Source organism: Oryctolagus cuniculus, chromosome 8 (genome assembly GCF_051225735.1).
Source record: "Oryctolagus cuniculus isolate XC-2025 breed Fujian yellow rabbit chromosome 8, ASM5122573v1, whole genome shotgun sequence".
NCBI classification, from domain to species: domain Eukaryota; kingdom Metazoa; phylum Chordata; class Mammalia; order Lagomorpha; family Leporidae; genus Oryctolagus; species Oryctolagus cuniculus.
In genome coordinates this window covers 126010445-126038054 of record NC_142874.1, presented here as the reverse complement: position 1 = coordinate 126038054, position 27610 = coordinate 126010445, and the positions used below count along the sequence as shown (strand labels likewise).

The 27610-nt window shown below is 38.4% G+C and overlaps 1 protein-coding gene across 1 annotated transcript in view; it reads right to left on the bottom strand.

Moving 5' to 3' along the window:
- Nucleotides 1–4387: 4387 nt before the first annotated feature.
- The window catches only part of LOC138843067 (UDP-glucuronosyltransferase 2B16-like), a 28952-nt gene continuing 5729 nt past the window's right edge, over nucleotides 4388–27610 (bottom strand). The window contains exons 2-7 of the mRNA XM_070048068.2: nucleotides 23156–23944; nucleotides 21745–21893; nucleotides 11856–11987; nucleotides 8483–8570; nucleotides 7087–7306; nucleotides 4388–6588 (exon numbers count right to left, since the gene is read on the bottom strand). Of these exons, the coding sequence (XP_069904169.2) occupies nucleotides 6312–6588; nucleotides 7087–7306; nucleotides 8483–8570; nucleotides 11856–11987; nucleotides 21745–21893; nucleotides 23156–23483 (1194 nt within the window). The 5' untranslated portion in view covers nucleotides 23484–23944 and the 3' untranslated portion in view covers nucleotides 4388–6311. The remainder of the gene's footprint in view (nucleotides 6589–7086; nucleotides 7307–8482; nucleotides 8571–11855; nucleotides 11988–21744; nucleotides 21894–23155; nucleotides 23945–27610) is intronic.

The window sequence follows — 27610 nt, the reverse complement described above, 5'->3', positions numbered from 1 at the left end:
AGCAAAAAAGTATGCAATACAATCAATTGAAACGCAGTGTTCATACTTTGTAGGTATATAGGAAAAGTGGAAAATAAAAGTCCTTTGCTACTCAGCAAGAAAAAAAACAGAGTAAAAGACTTGAATGGAAACCAGAAATTTGGGGATTTGAGAAAGTACTCAGTACTAACACATAACTACATTTATAGTCCCACTTAGTTATTAAAGATAAAACAAAAAAAAAAAACTCACAAACAGTAAGACATCACAGAGAACCATAGTGCCAAGAAATGCCAAGACCAATATGCAATTGAAACTGGTAGAAATGTTATAAACAATTATTCACTATGCATTGTAATATTCTTGTGATTCTGAGATGAAGGTAACCAACAGGAGAGAATACTCCTTTAAACTGGCTTTGGTTTAAGTGATCTTTCACATTTGTTTCTAGTCACACCTTCTTAGCAAAAACATAGCAATTACATGCTACAGAGGGAAAATAGTAATTAATTTAATATTGACAATCAATTGCTGCAGTGCTGACATAGGAGGCCATAAACCGTTAAAGTTTATTGATTATAACTGGATCCCTAAGCATGATTAAAAGGTAGCAATGATGAAGCCCTTTTTGGGAAAAAACAATCCCTTCTACTCCAGATTCAAAACTATTAAAAAGGATATAAAAGAACTTTATATTTTATAGAGGGTCATTAATGTGTCCTAAATTCAAGATATAAGGTATATAGTTTACACACCCTTTGTTCTCCTCATACAAAGTTTTTATTCATTTTCCTATAGGTCAGCACTTTTCATTGTTCCTTGTACTGCTTATGCAGACTTGTTTTCAGTTTGCCTTATTTGTGCTTTTCAGAGTTGTCATACTCATGGCAGTTGTGTTTGTGGCACCATAAATGCCAAAATTCATGGGAAACTTAATGAGTGATTGCCTAAGTATTATTTCCCTTCAAATTGGGATGGTGCCACAATAGCCAGAGAAAATGGATGGTTTTTTTGAAGACCATGTAGGTTCCATGACATCTGGTCATAGTGTATTGCTTTAAGGGCACAGAAAAACATTCTATCTTAACTTGCCTTATGTGACCATAAATCCTTGTTGTGCAGAGTGGAGCTTATTTTATTATACTACTTTGTATAATGAAAATAATTCACGTTCTGGGGGGGGGGACTGGAATTTTTCTTTTCTTTTGTTTCTTTTTGAGAAACTCCTATGTAGAAATTAGAGCTACTCACTACCTTGTGCTCTTGATTGTCCACGAGGATTATTTGCAGTCCCTTTTTTACCCCTCGTTGTAATTGCCCTCCTCCTCTAGATTGCCTCCCCTTCGTGATAATCATGATATCAGGACAGCAAATGTGCAGTGTGTAACATCAAATGTGGTGAGGTATTCTGAAATCCTGCAGCATGGACACAGAATCTCTGTAGTTAATGAATTAGCTATGGCTGAATTGTTAGCATGGATTGTCAGAAGACTGCCAGGTCTTAGTAAGGAGGAGAAAGATAAGTGACATAAAAATTAGAGATAAGTGGAAGGAAACTGTGCCCTCACTGATATTAGTAATCTTCCATGTAGTTAATGGTCTAAAAATTATATTTACTTCTTAAAATCCAGGACTGGTACTGGTAACATAAATATATTGACTTTTCTGTACATTCCTCATTATTGGTTCCCCAGAAAATAATAAGAGTTCATGAAACCAGATTAAATATCACTCCAGCCTTATTTTTTCAAATAAAAATTTGAATTTTTAGCTTTTGTGTATTTGATGTTCATCACTGTTCATGAAATCAAGGATCAGAAAGGAAGTGGAGATGAGACATCTCTGTATTTCCCTTTGCACTTTGGGTACAGTGAGTGGCATTAGTGTGCACTAGTTCCAAATTTATAGCACCTTATGGAACTAAGTAGTGTTTATTTATTATAATAGAAAAGTTAAGCTGCACTTCTGTAGATAATTGACTTTGCAGAGTGTAAAACTATCATATCTTCCAACAGGATTTACTCTTTCATTTGTAATTGTTTTTGAAAAATCTTAAATAGTGTAACATCCCTCTATTGAATTCTTTTAAAGTTTATTTATTTATTTATTTTTGACAGGCAGAGTGGACAGTGAGAGAGAGAGACAGAGAGAAAGGTCTTCCTTTTCCGTTGGTTCACCCTCCAATGGCCACCACGACTGGCGCGCTGCGGCTGGCGCACCGTGCTGATCCGATGGCAGGAGCCAGGTACTTATCCTGGTTTCCCATGGGGTGCAGGGCCCAAGCACTTGGGCCATCCTCCACCGCACTCCCTGGCCACAGCAGAGAGCTGGCCTGGAAGAGGGGCAACCGGGAAAGAATCCAGCGCCCCGACCGGGACTAGAACCCGGTGTGCCGGCGCCGCAAGGTGGAGGATTAGCCTAGTGAGCTGCGGCGCTGGCTCCTCTATTGAATTTTTAAAGTTTATTTGCACAAGGAATATTCAAACTTCTTGTTGCGTTAAAAATCACTGATTTTATATTTTGCAACAAAATAACCTTATATGAACTTCATATTAATGTGTTCCAACATGTATGCACAGCATCTCTTTTGATGCTCCGAAATATGATGGGATATAAGATTGCAAAAAAGCCCATATCCAAGCAATAGAAAGTCTGTTAAAATTAAAGCAAGAATGAAAATCAAATTTGTAGTGAAACTTTTGTGGAACAAGTGTGAAAGCATTTATGAAAAGACAAAAGGTACATTCACTGATGGATAACTAAGTGGTAGAGTAGACAGGATGGTGTGAAAGATGAAGTGGTGGCAGACCATCCACCTGTTTTGTTAGCAAAAACTTATTCATGTCTTAACTGAAAAGGATCAATGTTTTACAGTAGAAGCAATATATAACACTACCTATATAGTTTTGTTGACTTAGCTTTCAAAATTCTAAATGAAATGATAAAATAGAGTAAGAATTTTGCTCAATGGGTATCAATACTATTACAACCAGGTAAGTTGCAGATCAGAGAAGAGCTTTCAATGCAAAATTTTATTAGGTGGAATAATGATCCTGAAACACATTTGGAAGAATTATAACAAGAGCAGAAACTTCACCAGGAACATAAGTTTATTTAGATGGACTATATGACTGAGATTATCACTTGGTGGGGTATATGTTGAAAAATAAAATTTATACTGTTCATTTTTTCATGAAACTTTTGACGGACTCTCATATGTGAAAGTATAGCCATTATTATCAAGTGCATATAAAATATTTTATCAAATTTACCTCAGGACTTGGAAAGACTTAATGCCAACTAATTTTAAAATATTTATATAATACAAATATAAATATAATAAGATGAAATTAAAAGATCATTGTTTAAAAATAAATCAACCATACCCAATATTTCAAATTCAATATTCCATTCAGTGTAGTAGTAGTATAAACTCACCAAAGAACTCAATCCTTTCCCGGTTCTGCCTATAATACACACATGAACCCATTCAAAAGAAGAAAGAGAACATTCAAGCCTATGAATGAAACTAAAATTGGATGACCATCATTTATTAGCAGTTGAAGGAACTTCATGAAAAGTTCGTAATAGAAACTATTCAAGAATGTGCATTTTGTTAGGAATACAAATGAGACACAGGTCTTAACACAAGTGCCTGAGATTTTCTCACTGTAAAATGTTTTGGGATGTGCCTTAAAAATTATGACCACAGTTTGTGTGTGGTGCAGGAGTTAAGTTCTCTCTTTGAAATGCACATACCATATTGGAATATCTGGTTTGAGTCTTTTTTTTTTTTTTTGACGGGCAGAATCAGACAGTGAGATAGAGACAGAGAGAAAGGTCTTCCTTCCATTGGTTCACCCCCCAAATGGCCACAATGGCTGGAGCAGGGTCTTTCTGAAGCCAGGAGCCAGGTGGTTCCTCCTGGTCTCCCATGCGGGTGTAGGACCCAAGCACTTGGGCCATCTCCATTGCCCTCCCAGGCCACAGCAGAGAGCTGGACTGGAAGAGGAACAATTGGGACTAGAAACTGGTGGCCATATGGGATGCCGGTGCTGCAGGCAGAAGATTAACCAAGTGAGCCATGGTGCTGGCCCCTAGTTTGAGTCTTGACTAATTCACTTCTTATACAGCTTCTTGCTAATCTGCATCTTGGCATGCAGCAGGTAATGACTAAAAAACTTGATTCATTATCTCCCAAATGGGACCTTGTATTGAGTTCTAGGCTCCTGGCATTGGCTTGGACAATCCTTGGCTTTTTCAACATTTGGGAACTAATCAAAGATTGGGAAGCCCTATCTCCATATGTTTCTCCCAAAATAGCTTTCTATATTCTATAAACATTTCTCCTTTGTCAATTGATTGAATGATGAGATTCAGCAGTAAAGAATACTGAAAAATACATGTATATAATATTTAAAAATTTATTTGTATTATATACTACATATGTAAAATATATAAACACACCACAGTGTTTACATTAATTTTCCATTAAAGAATGGCATTTGACATTGAAATCAATTGAAAAAAACTCCTACTTATTCAATTATTCTCACATAGAGGGTCTACTCTTCATTTATTTTCATGATGAAATTTGCTTTTTTATTTTTGTGCCTACAATTTTTTGTGCTTTGTATTTTATGAATTAAACTAGCAATATATTTCATATACACAAGTTATCATAGTGGTGGTAAAGAAGAAGGATATCATATCAATTCTGTTATTGCATATGAGCACTTTGAGTACCTGTATCTAAATGTTTTTACTTGAAATTTTGGAAAGCTGTAAGAATCAATCTTGAAGAAGCAAATCCACGATGAATCTTGCAATGCTTGAAGTTTATTTCACATTGTAATTATTTATAATTAGCTGTCAAGGATAGCTTTATGTGTATAAATGTTCCAGCTGTGTGTATAAATGTTGAGGTCAATGGAAAAATTTTTCAAAATTAAAACAAATATAAGAATGGGATCATCATTCATGAGTAGGTGTGTATTTAAATATCTTGCTAGAAAAGTTGTAAACAATATCTATTTTGACAAAGTCATTGATAGAATTTCAGAAATTACTTAACAAGGAAAACAGAAATAGAGTGGAATTTGTTTTCAATAGTGTATATAGAGCAGCTTTATCAACTCTGAATAATACTTATGTGTCAGGATCCTCCTCTTCCTTTTAAAAATAAAATAACATAATTAAATAGCACTAATGAACCACTTTCTATTTCCCATATTTTACTATTAATTGCACATTTTTATTGTTAATGCTTATTTATTTTCACTAGCTTGAAAGAAACAGAGAGATGTAAAGAAATATTCTGTCTTGATGTACACTCTCCAAATTCCCACAAGTTCCAGGGCTCAGCTAGACTTAAGGCCAAAGCCGAGAACACCACATGGGTCTCACACATGGGTCACGATGGCCTAAGCACTTGAATTTTCATCAGCTGCCTCACATCTGGAATGCAGGGACATTCATCAGAAATGCAGTAGCAGTGTCTTGAGTTGGCATCCAAAATGGGATGCAGTCATCCCAAGCACCAGCTAACACTACCACACCATAAAATCTGCCCCTAACATTTTGCTTTTTAGTGGCTAGATTACAAATTCTTAATAAAAGAAAATATCCATTGCCTATTATTTTCTGGACATAATTATTATAATTAATTTTATTGAAAACCATTGCCAAAATAATGTTTAGAAGAATGCTGTAAAATTTTTATCTACATTTTCAAAAGAGTAAGTAAATCTCTCTTCCATCTGGATATTTAAATATATCACTTGTCAGGCAAAAACATTGCTATCAATTTGTTTTGTTTTTTCTCTTTTTGCATTTCAATTATGTGTTCTGGTTCAAAAAGCTCTAGTTAACAATCTTTAATGGTAAGATATGGAGACATTTTGCCATTGAAATCACCCCAGAATAAGCTGTAACACTTGATGCACATAATTGGCTCTGCATTCCATGCACTATTTCCTTTTCTATGCATTATGAAGAAAGACTATATAAAAAACATAAACTTCTGGTATGCATATCCATTAAAGCAGTTGAAAGAATCTTACTTGACAAGACAAGGAAGAAATGAGAGATCTTACTGGAGGAGGATGGAAATCTAGCCACAAATTCCAGATATACTGGACTGAACTTGTTGGGCATGTACTACCATTCAAAGCTAAAGGGAGCTTGTTTCTACTTGTATTTTCTACTTTACTATCTAAGTTACACAGTATCTTCAAAAAAGGGAAAATTGTAACTCAGTCTTGCATCCTTAGTGGTTGAATTAATGGCGTGATCTCATGGATCAGGGATGATAGCCTTAGGTCTGAAGAGCTTTACTCTCGCTTTTTCTTTCCTGTCTTAACAAGCTTTTGATAAACAAGCAAGAAAAATTTTATAACAAGGTAAGTAGTGATTGTCACACAAGCCAGCAGGAACCCAATCACGTCCAGAGAGTGGTACTGGTACCAGGTGAGGTCGTGGGCTGCAACCCGAAGGTGTTTGGCCCCCTTGTGCCGCATGACATACTCGATCCAGAAGACTGCTCGATCCAGGGGCTTCATTGGCTGATCATGGTGAATTCTTGATAACTTCATGACATTCTCTTTATAACTGAAGGAAAATAAATTGACAAGATCTAATAGAATGACTTGAAAAGTAGATTTGTGAAATTTGTTAGTAGTAAGAAAATGTCACGTTAAAGGGTAGCAAAAATAAATTTTTAGTAAATATTATAGAAATCTGAGTTTATAGACTGGACTTTTTTGGATGTAAAGGATTTCAAAATGTGTTGAGAGAAGGAAAGTACAAATCAAACATTATTTATATCAAGAATTTAAAGCTAATAGCCTAATCTATATTAATGTGTACTTAAATAATTTGAAGTGTACTTCTTGTTACTATTAATTTGACTTTTGAATGAGAATATTCCAACTTAAATATTCCAAGTAAATTATTTTTTATTTTATAATTATTCTCAATCAGACAATGTTAATTTTCTTCCAGCATTAACCCAAACTCTTCTCAACTTAGAATTCATTGATAGAATCACAGCCATTCAGTGAAAACTTTTATATAAATACTATGAAGTTAAAAAAAAGCAATACTCACGAAGGGTCATTAATGACTGTCTTCAAGGCATTGAGCAAATCTGCACTTGACATTGTTTTCCAGTCCAGTCTAATAGCTGCTCCCTTGGCCCTCATATGAGCAAGGTTATCATATTGCTCCGCAAACAAAGGGAGGCCCACCATAGGGATGCCATGGTAGATTGCCTCATAGATGCCATTGGCTCCACCATGAGTTACAAAAGCTTTGGTTTTTGGATGACCTAGGATTGAGAGATTTTTATTTCAGGAAAATTATTGATGATGAATCTTAGTAGTGAAATGAGAAATTCAGAATTTGATGCATTGAAAGAGACTCTGCTCTCTAAATAGCAGACTATTTATAGCCATGAAACTGCATTCACATTACTTTGAGATCCAAAGAATCACGTAATTCCACCACAGAGGTGAGTGAAGGCCATGTGGAAAAGTATTGTTAGACTTGAAATTTGAACAATGAATACAAGATTGACAAGTGGGAATGAAAAATGGGCAAATTCTTGAAAAAAAAATAAAAACCAAATAGGCAAGTGCACATTAGATTTTCTCTTAAAGCAATAGCGCATTCACCGACACTATATGTTAGCATCACAGCACAGCAGAGAGTGCATAGCTGTGTTGCTGGAATCATGGAAGGAAAGGCCACACTATATGTTGAAATACATTATCCCTTCATGATAAAGACTTACTTTTTCACATAGAAAATGCACAGTAATGTATAAAAGATATTATTTTTAGTAACATTTTAAAACAACTATAATCCAAGGAAGAGTAGAAGTAATGGCTGAAACAGGAGACAGAGACAAGACAGAAAATTACTAATTTTTTAAAGTTTATTAAGCTTCACTACAGACAGCACAAGCAGAGAATGAGAACAGGAAGAGTGCATCTACTGATTCACTATGAAAATGACTAAAAACCTGAAACCTGGCAGGGCAAAATTATAAGCAAAGACTTTGGTACAGGTCTCCAACGTGGTCAACAGGGACCAGAGATTTATCCCATCACTGGCTACCATCCGTGGTGCACTTTAGCAGATATTTGGAATCAGAAGCAGACACAACTTGAATTCAGGTACTTCAATATACAGTATAGATGTTCAAAGTGATATCTTATCTGCTATGCCAAATACTCTCCCACCAGGATATTATTAAGCATTTCTATGTGAAGTAACTTCATGTAAAATGATACTGGACATGATGACTTTGGCTGTACAAAATACAGTCATAGTTTTGGCTAATTTTATTTCTCCAGGAATAATGATAAACATGAAGGCATTTGGCTTACTTTATGAGTTTTTTTTCCTGTAATAATTGATCAATCAGTTAATTTTCCATAGAACTATGTTCATCTTGATTGTTGTTACTCCAATTTTCAGCATTTGTTCTACAGAATCTTACCAAGAAGGTCATTCTGGGGAATCCATTTATACAGTTGAGTATTGAGTCCTAATGTATGAGGTTTCTTGCCATCAAATTTCCAAAGAACCTAGAATACAATGCAAATATCTATTTCATGAGTTGAATTTCAAATCAGAGTACGTTAGAATTCTAAAGAGGTTGACAGATCAACCTACTTAAATCCCTTCCATAGGAAAGACAAGGAAAAGAGGACCAAAGAAATGAAGCAATGAAAATTTCTAGAAGATTAAAGTAGAACACCAAAACCAAAATTTTCTGTATATTTTTACTCTCCAATAGGAACAAAACATATTTTTTATTTTTATTATTATTGTTAAACATTTATTTATTTATGTGAAAGGCATAGTTAGAGAGAGGCAGAGCCAGAGAGAGAGAGTTCTTCCATCCTCTGGTTCACTCCCCAGATGGCTGGAGCTCAGCTGATCTGAAGCCAAGAGCCAGGAGCTTTCTGGGCCTCCCATGTGGCTGCAGGGGCCCCAGGATTTAGTCCATTTTCTGCTGCTTTCCTAGGCCATAGCAGAGAGCTGGATTGGAAGTGCAGCATCCGGGATTCGAACTGGTGCCTATATGGGATGCTGCCCTGTAGGTGGTGGCTTTGCCCACTACACCACAGTGCCAGCCCATGAAGCATGTTATTATGCTTCACAAATAGTGTCTTAGTCAACTGAGATTATGAATTACAAATTCAATTATTTTTATAAAATTGGTAGGTGATCATAATTATAGTACAAAGATGAACACATTATCAGTGATCTATGCTTTTAAGTATATTAATGAATATGTTGGCCTCATCTTTCAACTGTTGTGTGAACCATTTCAAGAGCAATCATTGAAATGAAAGTATATTTATATCCAGATGTCAATAACAGACTTCTTTATAGTCTGACATCTTTTAATTCACAAAATGTAAAGCCATTACATAAGCTATGTGTCAGAAAATAATTATACTTACTACTACAGCAACTTGTTTTACATTACAAATTAATAAACACTACTTCTAGGAAACATTTAAGTGATTTTTAAATACTTCTTTATTTGTTATTTAAAAGGCAGGAAGAGAGAGAGAGAGAGAGAGAGAGAGACTGATTGTTCACCTCCAAAGCATGCAATAGCTGAGACTAGACCAAGCTGAAGCCAGAACTCCATGTGTGTCTGCCATATACGTAGCTGCTGGGGCCCATACCATATAAAAATATACAGAAAATTTTGATAATTATTTTTTCATTTTTTTAAAGATTTATTTATTTTATTTGAAAGTCAGAGTTACACAGAGAGAGGAGAGGCAGAGAAAGAGACACAGAGAGAGAGAGAGAGAGAGAGAGAGAGAGGTCTTCCACCCGGTGGTTCACTCCTCATTTGGCTGCAACAACCGGAGCTGGGTTTATCTGAAGCCAGGAGCCAGGAAATTCCTCCAGGTCTCCCACGTGGGTGCAGGAGCCCAAAGACTTGGGCCATCTTCTACTGCTTTCCCAGACCATAGCAAAGAGCTGGATCAGAAGTGGAACAGCCGGGACTCGAACTGGCATCCATATGAGATGCCGGCACTTCAGGCCAGGGTGTTAACCCACTGCACCACAGTGCCAGCCCAGAAAATTTTGATAATTAAAAGCAGGAAACTGTAGCCGGCGCCGTGGCTCAATAGGCTAATCCTCCACCTTGCGGCGCCGGCACACCGGGTTCTAGTCCCGGTTGGGGCGCCGGATTCTGTCCCGGTTGCCCCTCTTCCAGGCCAGCTCTCTGCTATGGCCAGGGAGTGCAGTGGAGGATGGCCCAGGTGCTTGGGCCCTGCACCCCATGGGAGACCAGGAAAAGCACCTGGCTCCTGGCTCCTGCCAGGATCAGCGCGGTGCGCCGGCTGCAGCGGCGGCCATTGGAGGGTGAACCAACGGCAAAAGGAAGACCTTTCTCTCTCTGTCTCTCTCTCTCACTGTCCACTCTGCCTGTCAAAAAAAAAAAAAAAAAAAAAAGCAGGAAACTGTAACAAAAGTAGATACAGAACTCCATCATAAGCTCTGTGATATAGGATAATGGAACCTCAAGCACAGGATTAAACTGCTGATCCACAACACTGAAGTGGAATTTTTGAAATGAATCTAAATATTATTGTTATTTCCAGGATTAGAAACTCTTTTACTGTGGGAAATAAGAGCCAACTTGTAGTAATATGGTGCATGAAAAGATTTAAAATTGTGTTGTAGCTAAATTTCATTCAATTGACTGTTTCCTCTTCCATAATGCATTACAAAATACTGCTTTATGATTAATTTCTGCTACAACAACATCATTCCCATGCCCAGTATCAAAATAAGGTATAGATTTTTGAATTTCCAAAATATCCTCATAATTTGGAGTAAAATTTGCATGTATTTAATTTCTGTTTGCTGTGTGAATGTTAAAAGAAATTTCAGGGTCACTTGAAACCTAAGTTAGATATAAAACTAAAATGTAATTCATAGATATCCAAAAACCAAATTATCTTGCATAGATTAAAAAATTAGCATGTTTGAACATTACAGAAGTCAATATCAGAACCTCTTTCAATGCCAGGCTTGCTTCTGCTTGATTCCTGTGTTGCCTTCTCCTTCAGTCTGGAGAGAAGTTGATCTAATGGACTAGGAGCATGTTCCTGTGGGACCATGTATTATAACACATAGGGTCCACCTTTAGTGGAGAGCCCATTTCCACCCTTTCAGTTACATTTGCCTGCTTGAGACACTGCGGGGGTCCAGTTCTACAGGACAAGCAAATTTTCCTCTTTGTCTAAATCTTGACAGAGCTGAATCTAAAGTTTGATGAACCCAGATCTTTCTTTATCAACATAGATTCCTGATTAACACATTGAATGGGCCCTATACAAAATTAGCTGCAGCAAAGACTCAGGCATTGTATGGGAACATTAAACTGCAGGTTGCATTTCAGACTTTTTTTTAGAACCTTCTTAATGCTATTGCACTAGTACAGTTATCAATTATAATTTAATTCCTTTCTGATGACACATTTAGAGCATACAATAGAATCCACAATCCTGCAATGTGGAACCAAATGACAGGGCAGAATTTTGCAATTTCTGTGTCATGCCTGCAATGTCATGATGCTAAGAAAGCTTCACATCATACCTGTTAAATATATTTCTTTCTGATCAAATATTTATTCCAAAGTAATTTAAATTAAAAAAAAAAACTTCGCCCTATTTTTGCACCTGTCATGCAGAATTGTTTGTAAACTCATATCTGAGATAAATCTAAGATTTCATATCAATTTACACTCACACAGGAAGCTTCTCTAATCAGTCTCTTTACATACTTAAATAGGTTCATTCAGCAGTTGCCCACCATTAGGGCACATTTCTAACCTTTTGTGGCAGCTGAGCAAGAGCTGATGCAATCACATTGGTCCTTTCTTCTGTCATGTTGCTGATCATGGACCCCAGAGAAAACACCACAACTCCGTCTTCTCCAGAGCTCTGCACAAAGTCTTCTATTTCCTGTGAAGAAAAGAATTTGCTCCATCACAAAAGGGCAGCAACACAGCAAAAGATAATGAAAAGATTGATGCAATCAATGAAAGAGAAAATCAATTTTTTTTACATAGAAACCTTTTATTTAAAGTATGCAAACTTCATGCATTTCATAAATACATAATTTAGGAACATAGAAAAAGTCAAATCTTATCAGAAATTATTGTAGTGGTGGCTATGGTAAAATACATAGCTGACAAACTTTCCATCTTACCCATTTCTAAGTATACAGATATTCATGTTAACTACAGTCACAAGGCCTCAGATTTTTTTTCTTACAAAACTGAAATATCACGTCATTTATATATTAAACAATACATATGTAGGAAATGGTATTCCTACTTGATATTCCTTCTCTCATTCTGCATAAAAAATTGTTATTATATTATTTATCTTCTCTGTTACTATATTCCCAAGTAAACTTCTTATTATGGTTCATTTAATGTTAATGACGATTCTTTCATAAAATTGTAATGGTGTGATATACACATATGTAAGTTATTCAATCATCCTTAAAATTTTAAAGGTTTGTTCATTTATTCGAAAGGCAAAGTTACATAAAGGCAGAGGCAGATAGAGAGAGAGAGGTCTTCTATCCACTATTTATTTGCCTAAGAGCCGCAATGGCCAGAGATGATCCAGTTTGAAGCCAGGAGTCACAAACTTCTTCCCGCCCTTGTTTGTCTGAAACACTTCCAGTCATTTCACCCGTCTCACCACCTTAAAATAAAAACCAATTTGATAGGAGGAATTTCCTGCACAGCCCGGCCTCCCTAGAAGCAAGTGATAGGAGCAGAGCCTCCAATCTCCGGGAAAATCCCACGTCCTTCTGACTTTCATTGGCCTAATCTGTCAGGCCGGAAGTCTGGCGTCCTCCAGTCATAATGACTACCTTCCTACGCCCCTCCAAGGAGTCGAAGAAGCCCTTCCCCTTGGTCTCTTCCTAGTGGTTACTTGCAAATGCCCATTTTCTGTGTCGCCAGCTGATTGGTCAATGGAGAGGAGACAGCCCAAGACTATTGAAGGTCTCTGATAGGGTGCAAAAGGGGAGCCCTGGTAGGCATTTTTTGGTGCAGTAGAGGAAAGGCTAGGGCAAGCACGCATGCGCAAAGGGTCTCCCCTGGAGCCTCCAAAGGCGGAACAGCACTGCCAGGAACCAGGAATGCCCAGAGTGCTCGCTCTGCATAGAGCTGGAAGGCGACCAGGATGAAGGACAGTTCCTAGGGCATTTGTTTCCATCATTAGCCCATGTTCCTACCACAGCCTGACCCCTTCATGCAGTACAGGAACTGGCAGGTGTCGCCGACTTCACACCCCGCTGCCCCACTCCACACTCAGTCGCAATGGCTCAAGTTTGCAGAAGCGGTGGGCTGCCTGCCCATGCTGACCCTCCAACCCTGCGGGCTCCAACGTGTGGTGGAATGAGAAGGCCATGCCAAGATGGCTGCTGGCAAGCCAGCCTCAGTTACTCAGGAAAGGCTTTGAAACCCACCTGGCAAAGGAGCCTGCCTGTCAACAGGCTGTGATTGGTTAGGGCATAGACCACCCCTTGACTGGATTGGCTGTCTTGGCTATTTAAGTTGTACCAACTTAAATAAACGAGTCTGCCGGCTGCTTGCTCTGGCCTGCTTTCGCCTGACTCCCAGGGTCTGTGTGGTGACTCGGCCTCTTGCCCCCACCACGCTCCTCCTCTCAGGAACAAATCCACTTCAACATCTGCAACTAAGGGCCAAGTGCCCCGTCCCTTATACCCCAGACCCTGGGATGGCCTCCGGTCAACGAGACTTCCCCGTGACAGCCCCGGCCACCTGGGCGCCAGGGGAAGCCAGGAGACACCTGGTGACTCGCAAGCCGGGCCTTCGGGCCTCAGGGAGTGCAGGGGCCGCTAGGCTCCCTGCGCCCGGCTCGTAGTCTGTGGGCTCCGAGGAAGCCGGGCTCCCTGAGGCTTGGGGACCGGGCAGCCCAGAACCCCAGAACTAACGTTACAGAGATGCCTGCCTGGGGCTGGGGGCCACACTGCTCGCAGGCTGTATTTGTGGGAAATGGGCCATCTTTTACTGCCTTTACTCCTTTCCCAGGCCATAGCAGAGAGCTGGATCAGAAATGGAGCATCTAGGACTGGAACTGGTGCCCAAATGGGATGCCTGCACTGTAGGCCATGGCTTTACCTGCTATGCCACAGCGCCAATCATCCTTAAATTGAGTTTAGACTGTTTTCCATGGCTATTTTTGTAAATAATAGCCAAAAATATATTTTAAAATTTTTTGTTTAATTTTTTGAATTTTATGTAAGTTATACAAGTTTCATGTATTTCATATATACAGATTTGGGACCATAGTAATACTTCCCATGCTACCCTTCCTCTTCCATGATTCTATCCTTCTTCCTATTCTCTCTCTCATTCCCACTCTTAATATTCACAAATATCTGTCTTCAGTTTAATTAATGATTATATAGTCAACCCTACACTAAGTGAAAGAGTTCAGCAAACAGTATTCAGGAAAAATATTGACATTAGACATCTTATTTATTTTTCTCTGTAGTTTCAGGCTAACATCTTATAAAGCCAAATTTGTCAATGTTTTTAATATTCCTTGATGCAATCTGTTATATTTCTTCTTTTCTCTTTTTAAAGAGGAAAGATTTTCTGGGTGTTTGATAATCAGTGAAAAAGCAGTTCCCTGAGATAAGTAAGATGTGTTTAACATATGATAAGACAAACTTCACAATATTTGACTTGTATTCAAATCTTGTCTGTGCAAATGTAGAACACTCATGATTAATAATTATCATTATAGTAATACCTGTTTTTCTGGCTTGCCTTACTCTCCAGTTTTCCCTCCTCCCATAAACACTGTCATTTTTCCTTTTATGAAAATCATGAAATTAGTAAGGATAGAGGTACATTGTATAAACTTTCATTTATATTTCCTCATCCTGTAGACTTGTAAATCTTTTTTTTAATTTTTCACTACAATTTATTGTAAGTTCAAACTAAAGAACTGTGGAATTTCAATATTTATACCAACTAGATTCCATTGTTAAACCTTAATGTACATTTTCTTTTTTTTTTACATTTATTTAGTAAATATAAATTTCCAAAGTACAGTTTATGGATTACAATAGCTTCCCCCCCATAACTTCCCTACCACTCGCACCCCTCACATCTCCCGCTCCCTCTCCCATTCCATTCACATCAAGATTCATTTTCAATTATCTTTATATATAGAAGATCGATTTAGTATATATTAAGTAAAGATTTCATCAGTTTGCACTCAGACAGATCATAAGGTGTAAAATACTGTTTCAGTACTAGTTACTATAGCATTAATTCACATTGGACAACACGTTAAGGACAGAGATCCCACATGAGGAGTAAGTACACAGTGACTCCTGTTGTTAACTTAAGAATTTGACACTCTTGTTTACCAGATTTATCAAGTTGAAACTATTTGCTTTGAAAATAGATATTGCATATTTTTCAATTATTTTCTATTTTTTTGATGCTGAAATAAGAAGAAAGAGAGTATATCTTAGGAGATGACATAGTACAGCAGTAAGGAACACAACTGGACCAGTGCTGAGGCGTAGTAGGTTAATCCTATACCTGTAGCACCAGCATCCCATATGGGTGCCAGTTCTAGCCCCAGCTGCTCCTCTTCTGAACCAGCTCTCTGATATGGCCTGGAAAAGCAATTGAAGATGGCCCAATTGCTTGGGCCCCAGAAACTGTGTGGGAGACCCAGAGAAAGCTCCTGTTTCTTGGCTTCAGAACAGCTCAGCCCCAGCCGTTGCAGCCATTTGGGGGTAAACCAGCAGATGGAAGACCTCTCTCTCTGCCTCTCCCTCTCACTGTCTGAAACTTTCCCTCTCAAATAAATAAATAAGAAGTTTTTTTTAAAAAAGCATATGACTCTATACATGTGTATAGTGTGATACGATTTTAAAATAGACTAAATCCTCATGTTCTGTTATGAAGAATGCCATACTATAAGCAGACAGAATTGTTTTTCAAAAAATTCAAAGGCTGTGAACCAGCATTGTATCACTTCAAGGTTGGAAGGAATTCCTATGTGCCCCTCTGCTTACAGGTTTAGCTGAGAAGGAATTCCATAGTCACCCACCCACTTTCACTTCACCCTGTAGCGCTGACTAAGGTCTGAGCAACTGCTGGGATTGGAGCAGAGAAGCTACCTTGCTTCTTCCTCTCCCCCAACTCCCACTCATGTCCATGCCCAGCAGTAGAATGTCTCACAGCACTTCCCCATTCTAACAGCATTACAGAGTCAGGGCAACATGTGGAACAAAAGACAGAACACTTGCATCTGTAACTATGGGAATTTGGGAGCATTAGTCCCAGAGCTGTGTGCAAGCACTCTATGTGACCAAAGGATATTTACCTTAGCTTCAAAAGGCTACCCCCAGAAGCAGCCCATACAAAATATCTCTTACCATGGTTTATTTGGGTAATGATCCAAACTTAATCTACAAAAACAGGACTATGGTAATTCATTCTAAATTTATCAGTGTCACTAGAATATATCCAGTTGACAGGAAAGAATCTACCTGCACTCCACCTCTCTGGACTCATAGCCTCCAGAGTAAAGTCTCCTGTGTACCTTGTAGTCACTTATAGTACTAGAACAGGGTCCACTTCATATCCCCCGGTCCTAAGACTAGAGCTGTTGGTATTATAAACCACAGCATCAGTTGGACTCCCCTAGCAGGAACTGAGGAAATGTTTATCTGTATCACACAGTCCTAGAGGTATACCAATTGTTAGCTCTAGAATCCACATCATTCAAGCTTGCCAGTAAGACAGGGATCAGTCAACACTGTCTCTCTCAGCACCAAGAACAAGGTCCCGGCTATCACATTTGCCAGGGAGACTGACAATGAACTTTCTGAGGACCAACAATAACAAACCCAAGGAAACCCTTATTCATCTAAAGCAGCACTTTTATCCATATGAACTGCAGCAGTTCATCTGACAAAAAAATCATTAACAATACATCAGCATTGAAGCACAATATGGAACAAATGACTGAAACAGATGTGTACAGGACATTTCACCCTACAGCTACAGAATGGGCATTCTTCTCATCAGCACATGGAGCTTTTTTAAGCATAGACAACAAGTTTATCCACAAACCAAGTCTCAGCAAATTAATAACATAAGAATCATACCATATATCATTTCAGAACATAAAAGAATAAAACTAGGGGCTGGCACTATGGTGTAGTGGGTTAAACTGCCGCCTGCAGTGCTGGCATCCCATATGGGCGCTAGTTAGAGTCCTGGCTGCTCCACTTCCCATCCAGCTCTCTGCCATGGCCTAGGAAAGTGGTAGAAGATGGCCCAAGTCATTGGGCTCCTGCATCCACATGGGAAACCTGGAAGAAGCTCCTGGCTCCTGGCTTCGGATCGATGCAGCTTCTGCCGTTGTGGCCATTTGGGGAGTGAACCAGCGGATGGAAGACCTCTCTCTCTCTGCCTCTCCTTCTCTCTCTCTGCCTCTCCTTCTCTCTCTCTGCCTCTCTGTCTCTCTCTGTGTAACTCTGACTTTCAAATAAATAAATAAATCTTAAAAAAAAGAATAAAACTAGACAGCAATAATAAGAACAACAGAAGACACATAAATACTTGGAAATTAACAAACATGCTACTGATTGATCATGCTTTATGAGGAAATTAAAAGAAAATCAAAAACTGTATAAATAAGTGAACATGAAAACACATACAATCAATATCTGTGGGCTGCAGCTAAAGCAGTATTATGAGGGAAGTTCATGTGTTAAATGCCTCCATTTAAAAAAGAAAAATAGAAAAATGTTGGGACAGTGCTGTGGTGTAGTAGGAATAGCTGCCACCTGCAGTGCTGGCATCCCAAATGGGTGCCAGTTCTGGTCCTGGTTGTTCCACTTCTGATCCAGCTCTATGTTATGGCCTAGGAAAGCAGTAGAAGATGGAGGCCCAAGTCCTCAGGCCCCTGCACCCACATGGGAGACCCAGAAGAAGCTCCTGACTTCTAGCTTCAGATCAGTGCAGCTCTGGCCATTGTAGCCATCTGGGGAGTGAACCAGTAGATCGAAGCTCACTCGCTCACTCGCTCTCTCTCTCTCTGCCTCTCTGTAACTTTGTTTTCAAATAAATAAATAGTTTTTTTTTTAAATCTCAAATTAAAGACCTAATGATGTATCTTGACTTAGAAAAACAAGAAGGAAGCAAACTCCAAATCATCAGGAGATTAGAAATAAGGATCAGAGCAGAAATACATAAATTGAAACAAACAAACAAAAAAACAACATATCAAGCATAAATTTTTTATTTTAAGAAGACAAAATAGATAATCTTCTAGCCAAACTAACAAAGGAAAAACTTAAGTAAATAAAATTGGAAATGAAAAAGTAGACATTACAACAAATGCCATGGAAATGCAAATGACCATAAGAAACTACTACAAAGAACTATATGCTAATAAACTGAAAAGTCTTGAAGAAATGTTTAAATTCCTGGATTCATATAACCTATCAAGATTAAATCAAGAATATATAATCAATCTGAACAGACCCATAACAAGCAATGAAATTGAAATAATAGTAAAAATCCTTCTATCAAGTAAAGTGTAGGACCTAAAGGTTATACTATTGAATTCTGCAAAACATTCAAAGAGGATGTAACCCACTCTTCAAACTATTCCAAAATATTGGGCACAGTGGAGTTCTGCCTTACAGTTTTTATGAGGCCAGCATTACTTTGATAACAAACCAAAGTCAGGACACGAAAAGAAACCTACAAACCTATATCCTTAATAAACACAGACTCAAATATTCTCAACAAAAACTAGCAAATTGAATAAAAAACCACACGAAAAAGATAATGCATAATAAAACCAGATCATCCATCATGATCAAGTGGGATTTATCAAAGAAATGCAAGGGTGTTCAACATTCAGAAATCAATAAATGTCATAAATCACATCAATATAATTATGAAGAAAAATATGTGATCATCTCAATAGATGCAGAGAAAGCATTTGATAAGATTCAAAATGCTGGCTGGCGCCGCGGCTCACTAGGCTAATCCTCTGCCTGCGGCACCAGCAAACTGGGTTTTAGTCCTGGTTGGGGCGCCGGATTCTGTCCCGGTTGCCCCTCTTCCAGGCCAGCTCTCTGCTGTGGCCCGGGAGTGCAGTGGAGGATGGCCCAAGTACTTGGGCCCTGCACATGCAGGGGAGACCAGGAGAAGCACCTGACTCCTGGCTTCGATCAGCGCAGTGCGCTGGCAGCAGTGTACTGCCCACAGCACGCAAGCCACAGTGGCCATTGGAGGGTGAACCAACGGTAAAAGGAAGACCTTTCTCTCTCTCTCTCTCACTGTCCACTCTGCATGTCAAAAAAAAAAAAAAGATTCAAAATGCTTCATAATAAAAAATTTAATGAATGTGATACAGAAGGAACATTTCTCAAAATTTTAAAGGCTATATATGACAAACATATAGCCAATATCATGCTGAATGGAGAAAACTGAAAACATTTCCCTCAGATCTGGAATAAGACAAGGATGTCCACTTTCATCATTTTTATTCAATATACTACTGGAATTTTCTGCAAGAGCAATTAGGGAAGAAAAAGAAATAAAAGAGAGGAAATTAAATTATCCATGTATGCATATGAGATGTTGTTGTACATGGAAAAACCTGAATGCTCAACCAAGTACAAATCACTTGAATATAATAAGAAGTAACTAAAAATAAAAAAACAGTAATAATTACAATAGTCATTACTGATTCTAGATTACTGACCTGAGTGCTAGAATTTAATTTGTTTTTACCTTAACATAATATATACAGCCTACCCTGTGATGTTTATATATATATATATATATTTATACACACACACACACATAATGTAATGTTATAATCCAGGTAAATGTGTCTATTTCATCCAAATTTCATTATTTCTTTATGGTGAAAGCATTAAAATATTTTATTCTTCCAGCTTTTCTTTAGAAAAATATCTTGTATATTATAATTCTCTATAGTCAGTACAGAACTCCAGTAGAACACCAATACTTTTCACCCCATATAACTATAATTTATTTACAGTTTATCAAAGTTTCCCCCATCTCCTACCCCACTGCTATCTCTAGCCTCTGACAAACACCATTCTATGCTCAACTATCATGAGATAAATTTTGTTAAATTGTGAATATGAGTGAAATCATGCAGTACCTCTTTCCATGCCTGGTTTATTTAAGTTAGCCTAAAAACTCCACATTCATCCAGAGTGGCAACAAACAAGATTTTATCCCTTTCATAGCTGAGTAGTATTTATTTATATATGATGCATTTTCTTTATCCATTCACCAATGGATTACAAATATGACTGTTTCCACCTCTGCTTTCTTGGGAATGGTGATGCAATTTACATGGGAATGCATTAGTCTCTTTGACAGAGTGTTTTGATTTCCTTTGGCTTTTTGAAGACATCTTAAGTGTTCATTTTGTAGTAACCATTTTTCCACACAAGACAAGATGGAATGCATTATTATTACAAGATCTTGAGTGGTTATGTGAATGAATATTATTGTCTACTTTTCCATTTTCTGTTGCTTGAACTTATACAAAGACCTTCTTAATTCTCCTTTATATTATGTTTTGCCAAATGGCCTTTTTGGAAAATCAGGCTCTATTCAACATTTTCTTCTAAACCATTGTTGTTTTTACTGTGCTACCTGTTGCTGTTTTTCTGTCTGCTTCTTTCTTTCATTCTTTTTTTTTTTAGATTTATTTAATTTATTTGAAAGATAGAGTTACAGAAAGATGTAGAAACACAGAGAGAGAGAGAGATGTCTTCCATCTGCTGGTTCACTCCCCAGATGGCCGCAATGGCCGGAGCTGTGCTGATCCGAAGCCAGGTGCCAGGAGCTTCTTCCGAGTCTTCCATGTGGGTGCAGGGGCCCAAGGACTTGGGCCATTTTCCGCTGCTTTCCCAGGCCATAGCAGAGAACTGGATTGGAAGTGGAGCAGCAGGGACAAGAAACCGGCTCCCATATGGGATGCTGGTGCTTCAGGCCAGGGCTTTAACTCATTGTGCCACAGCGCTGGCCCTATCCTTATACATCATTTACATATCTGTACATATTCACGTTATTATCAATGACTCTGGGATAGCTTCTATAACCTCTTCTAGATAAATTTTAACAGTGTGGTTTTTGCTTTCACAAAACTTTCACAGTTTGTGTTGTCTATGTTTCCAAAGAAAATATAAGGTATTAGGGAGAGCACAAAATATGCCTACTCTTTTTCTCTATATGTCTAGCACTTACCTCTCTTGTGTCCTAGAGTGTTTATGAAAATACACCGAATTAAAAGTCAATATTTTCTTAAGTGCTGAATAAAGAAGACCGTAATTTAACTGACTCTATTCTCAAAGTCTCTTAACTATTCTGTTATTCTAAATGATAATGATGTCTGTATACATATGATGGTATTGAAATATACAAAACTATATCAAAAAGTTCATAGAAATGTTGATTATGTTCTAATTCAAAAATACCTAGTACTTTGTGAAATCCTCTCATATGAGTTTTTGGCTGATAGGGCCATTTCACACAATTCCAATGTCTCTTCCTGTGAGTCAGATGCCTAAGTGAAGAATGCAGAGTCATTTCCACTGCATAGGCTAAGCGAAAAATGAAAGCAAACAGGGCATATTTACCTTGGGCAGAGGTTGGGCAGGTTTGCAGTGGAGCCCTCCAACAAAATAAACATTTGGCAGGAGTGGGCGAGGAAACTCCAGATCCCAATAGCTTCGAATGAGCCATATTTCAGCTTTCCCCATTAGCTCAGAGAATGTAACCGGTCTTCCTGAGGAAAAGGCAGGGTAAGGAGAGAATGGTTACATGAAGTATACCACATAACTAAATGCAATGATGCAGCCAATCATGTATAAAGGGTCTATGCATTGATAAAATTAATATAGACACATATATACAATACACATAAATGAATATACATATGTATATACAACATATGTATTTAAATATACTATGCATTGTTCACATATCAGATATATGCAAATGAAATATTTCTAATATCATTTCAATATAGTCACAATCCTTGCTATCAAAATATGGCACTATTGAATTAAATATACATTTTTTCCTCTTTGAAGTTATAAGATTCAAATAAGAACAATCATTTTAGCTAGAGTCAAGAAATCCTACAGAAACTCTGAGCATTGCTTTCCCAGAGGTAACTAGTCCAGTTTCCACAGTTTAGCAAACTAGTCCCCAATCCTTTATTTTACAGACAAGCTGTAAATTTTTTTAAATGGAACTGATTTATTTTCTTGAACCTGTTTTTCATTCACTTTGCCAGCTTAAAAATATTTACATAGAAATTTTTGAAGAAACATTGGCAAATATCACATGGAGAGGTTTTTAAATTATGGAAATAGAGATTGTTGTTCAACTTATTTTTGATAATTATTGCAAAGAGATGGGGAATGATAATTTCAAAATAGATTAGTTCCATACATTTCTACATTTAAACAAAATTTTATGCATTACACAGATGATTTTCAAGGACTTAGTGAAAGAATGTGGAGCACTACAAAACTCAATTTCCAGATTTTCTGTCTGGAAAAACATCTGTATCTCCAAAATTGAATGGCATTTTTAGGTAACACAGAAAATGTATGTTAGTTTTGAATATATCATCAGATTCTTGCAAGGAAAAACTGTTTTCTCAAAGTTACATAGATGGTATACCTAGAAATGAGTGTAACAAATCCATCTACATGTCGTCATTTGTCAACATATTAGAGAAATGTCTTCTCAATTTTTATAACATAAAGAATGGGTACTATAATGGACATAGAATTGCTTAGGAAAATCCTGGTGCATCATTTGCAGCTGTGAGACTTCCTGGAATGACTCAGCCAAGTAGTGAGAAACTGGCGTCTGACTCTGTAAGGGAAACCATTCCATATTTCTGAGATTGCAAGATCTTTTTATATTATCATTTCAATATTCCATTTATATTCCCCTGAATATACATTAATACAAAGTGTTACAAAGTCAGACCTTATTTGAGAATTCATGTCAGCAGCTAAAAACATAACTTACCTAGAACTTCACTGCAAAACTGATCCCACCTCTTCACATTCAACAATTGGAACCAAAAGTCAAAATAAAGCATCCATAGCATGTTTTTTACCCTCTCCATGAATGTCATTTGTCCACTTAAATCTGACATAATAACAGGCACATAGGAAGGAGGAAATAGAAGTCCCCCACTATACTTTTCATAGGTGTAGCCAGGAGTGAAGCGTATACTGTACACAAGGGGTCTGTTCAGTAGCTCAGCCAGCAGCTCACCACAGGGAGCAAATGGGTCTGCAAGAACAACATCAAACCTTGAGTCTTGAAGCTTTGCCATGATTTTCTTGTTCATAACAAGATATTTTCATAAATGCAGATATTTTCATAAATGTTAGAATATTCTGTGAAAACTTTTTGCATTGCTTGAGAATATTCCCAATATGAATATCTTGACACATCATTTATCATATTATTAAGCCAATACATGAAAAATGCTTCCATTTCATCTTTAGTGGAAGTTGTAGGAAAAGTTTCAAATGTAATTCCTGATTCATCATTGCTATTAACTAAAATAGAAGCAGAAGATCTCAGAACAGTTACTGCATGACCTCGCTGGACAAGTGCATCCAGGATTGTCTTCATATTCATCCAGTGACTGAATTCCATAGGCCACACCAGCACCTTCCCACAACTCCCAGAGCTGAAGCAGCAGCTCAGCTGTAGCAGCAGCAGCAGAACTGAAATGCATTTCACAGACATCCTGGTGAAATGTGATGCTTCCTCTCCACTTGCTGTTCCTTTCTTCTGGTCCTCCTGGTTTTTTACAAGAAGAAATGTAACAATAGTTAAAATATAACTTGAACTAATAAAACAAATAGATCATATGAACACTACAGATTGTTAACCAGGATTACAGAAGGAAAAACCAAATTATTTATAGTCCTGTTTAAGTGAGTACTTTATGATCTCTTTTATGATTAAGTGATTCATCCAGCCCTAACACAATGACCTGGGTGTGTAAACTGTGCTATGTAAGAGATTTTAGAGCAGGTCCCAAAGCGCTGGCAAGTGTGGTGGCTTGCATCTGCAATCTCCATGACAGCGAAGCAGAGAGAAAATAATTGTGCAGCTTATTCTCATTTCTTGGATAACATGTTTCAAAGGACATTCTTTGTAATAACACTGATAAAATATAATTCACATACATGCAAAGCATCAAATAAAATGTTTAATTCATTATTTCATAGAACATTTACATGAATGTGTAACTATTAATTTTTTAATATCTTATTGCTGGAAAAGTAGCCCTGTACCCATTCTTATTTGTGCCCCCTCCACTTCAATTGATGGTTTCTTCTGTCCTAGGTAATTACTAATTTGTTTCTATTAATTTGCCTACTTGGCCATTTCTCATACATTAAATAATATAGCAAATGCAAGCACACTTTTCCGTGAGTGACATCCACTTGAGGAGTAAATAACTAACCTACAATCTGTGTTACTCCCATCAGGGAATCCCCAGTCCCTGAATGATAGCCATGGATATTATAAGGCAATGACTTGGGAATTAGAATTCCGGTGTGCTATGCATGATTAGGACCCCTGCTTGTAATGAGAATATACTAGATGAAAGGAAGGAGACTATTTGCCTCATTTCTCTGGAATTAGTTTTTGAAATACAGAGCAGGGCTGCTGTGAAAAAGATACGATGATTCAAACCCTCTATTGAGTAACAGGGGCTGTGGCTGATATAATGTTCAACTGGGAGTTGTGGGGAGAAATAGACCTTTGGTCTAGACAGCATCCACCTTTTGTGGACTTCTGTGACTCTGGGCTAGGGAGAGTAAACAGTTAAGATATTAAATGCCCCAGGCTCTCACTCTTTTTAATTGTTTGTTTTGTTTTGCTTATCAAGACTTGAATCTGTCATTTCTCTCTTTCCTCTCTCTCCCTCTCCCTGTATATATGAAATACGTGAAACTTATATACCTTAAATGAAAATTTTGAAAAAAAGAAAGACAGAGTTACAAAGAGAGTGAGGGAGAGAGGAAAGGTGGGAGGGAAGGGAGGAAAGAGAGAGAGAGAGACAGAAAGAGAGAGAGAGAGATCTTCATCCTCTGGGTCATATGGGATATCAGCTTTGAGTAATACCAGCCCCTTACATACTCAGCATTAATACGGTAAAAACTCTAGTGTTTCAGGAAGCAACAAGCTATGGGTAGCATCATAGGAAGTGAAAATAATTGACTGGAAGAGACAGTGAGCTTTGTTGAACATCCTCCAATAAAGAAGTGGGCAAGGCACATCAGGTACAAATCAGCTATTCTTCATTCTGTTTTTAAGACTGAAATATATTCTACCGCATGTTTCATTTTATTGACTCTTGGAACTTCATGATCTCTTCATAACTGAGAAAGCGAATTCCAAGTTTCATATTATCTGGCCTAGAATTTTTGAAAAATTTTTACCAATTTATCTGATCTTAACTGATCCCATGCCTCTGCTAATTGCTGAGTTCCTGTCTTCCTGACTTGAGAGTTTATTTTCCTAAGCATAACACATTCATCTTTTGTATATTCTCCATCCCATCATAAAAAATATAGAAAATCACTGCAACATGTAAACAAGACACAAATTGATCAACATCAAATAATGTTCGATCAGCTTAATAATTGTCAACAAAATCAATGAATCATTTTCATATACAAATACTCATAATTCTAGGCTGAAAGTATCATAAGTTGAGAATGTATTTAATACACCAACCAACAAAACTTCACAGTTAAACAATCAATGAATCATTTTCATATACAAATACTCATAATTCTAGGCTGAAAGTATCATAAGATGAGAATGTATTTAATACACCAACCAACAAAACTTCACAGTTTAACAAAGAGCACTTAATAATACTAAAGGATATATTTAAAGAACACAAGAAAACTTTTAGTTACCTTGTTTGTATTTATTTTTAATACACTTGGCATTCTAATGTAATTTATTAATTTATTTATTTTTAAAGATTTTATTTATTTATTGTGGGTGATCCTATGAGACTGCCTGACTGCCCGCAGGTGGCAGGAGCCCCAGGCAAATTTCACTTCCACACCCACACCCCACCCCATCCCCACCTCTCCCTGTTAAAGGGCCCCATAATTGCCAATCAGGTAAACTGCTCCGGGGTGTTGCCCAGGCCCATCAGGAAGGGTACCATAGCCTACGTGACCTTCAAGCTGATTGGAGAGGCATAGCAGCGCCAATATCTGCTCTATCCTATTGAATCAGTGTTGCCCTGAATTATCTATGCCCCCTCTGCCTGCCCTTTAAAAGGTGTGCTTGATTATTTGTGGGGAGCAACCCGGACTAGACTAAGTTACTCGAATTAAGACTTATTCTATGCATCTGCTCTCCCACAATATGGCGCTGGGAGAGAAGAAAACAGCTTCTACACAGCTGCCTCCAGTTCAGCCAATAAACTGTAGGACTTGCTCCTGATTGGAGGAGAGCAGCGTACTCGGCGTGTGGGCAGCCGAGTTGGGATTGGCAGAGGAGGACTATAAAGGAGGAGAGAGACGGCATGCACCAGGAACATCTAAGAGGAACATCTAAGAGGAACACCTGTGCAGCCCCCGAGAGAGCCGGCCGGCGGTGTGCTGCTCCCCTGCGGAAGTGGGGAAAGTGGCCAGGGGGAACCGCCCTTCCACGGAGGTGGAAGGGACAGTAGCCAACCCGGGAAAAACCAGCAGCAAACCCGGGGAGGGCCGAGCAGATAAAAGAACAGCGCAGGGTCCTGTGTCGTTCCTCCACGAAGAGGGGGAGCGACAATTATTAATAAACAGACATATTCACCACAACTTGTCTTTTTTGCTTCTTGTTGACGAACCGCGTCGCCCCACCATCCCGGCAGTGCAGGGGCATCGCAGGATGAATCTGCAACTGGGGCCTGAACAAGGCCCTGAACACATAAGGTAGGCAAAGGGTGGGGGGCACCTAGATGAGGGGGCATCGCCCGCTGATCAGGCCCCCAATCTGTCTATGCTAGGTGAAGAGGATAACTCCATCCTGTTCTAGGGACCCACGCTGTGCTCTGGCCCAAAAACCTCTCTGCTAGGAGAAAGGATAGCTCCTCCCATTTCTAGGTACCACAGAATCCCCCATGTGGACATGCTGAGAAACGGCTGCCCACGTTTTCTAACTTTGCTTATCATTCTACTTCCCACCCTGTCCCTGTCTGTACAGGGAGCCACAGCTTGTGGAGGGAGCTCCAATGGGGAAAGCGCAACTGTCCTGGGTGCCTTATCACATCTAGGGGAGGGGCAGTTTACACATTGTGCTGGATCTGGATGGAGTTTGTACACCCTTCCAGTCCTGTGGGCAGGGCCTTCCCACTGCTCCAGCAGGGCCTGGGATGGGTGCTCTGGTGGGTAGGTGCTTGGACCAGGGGTGGGGACTGAGGCAACTGAGGCAGAGACCTCAGAT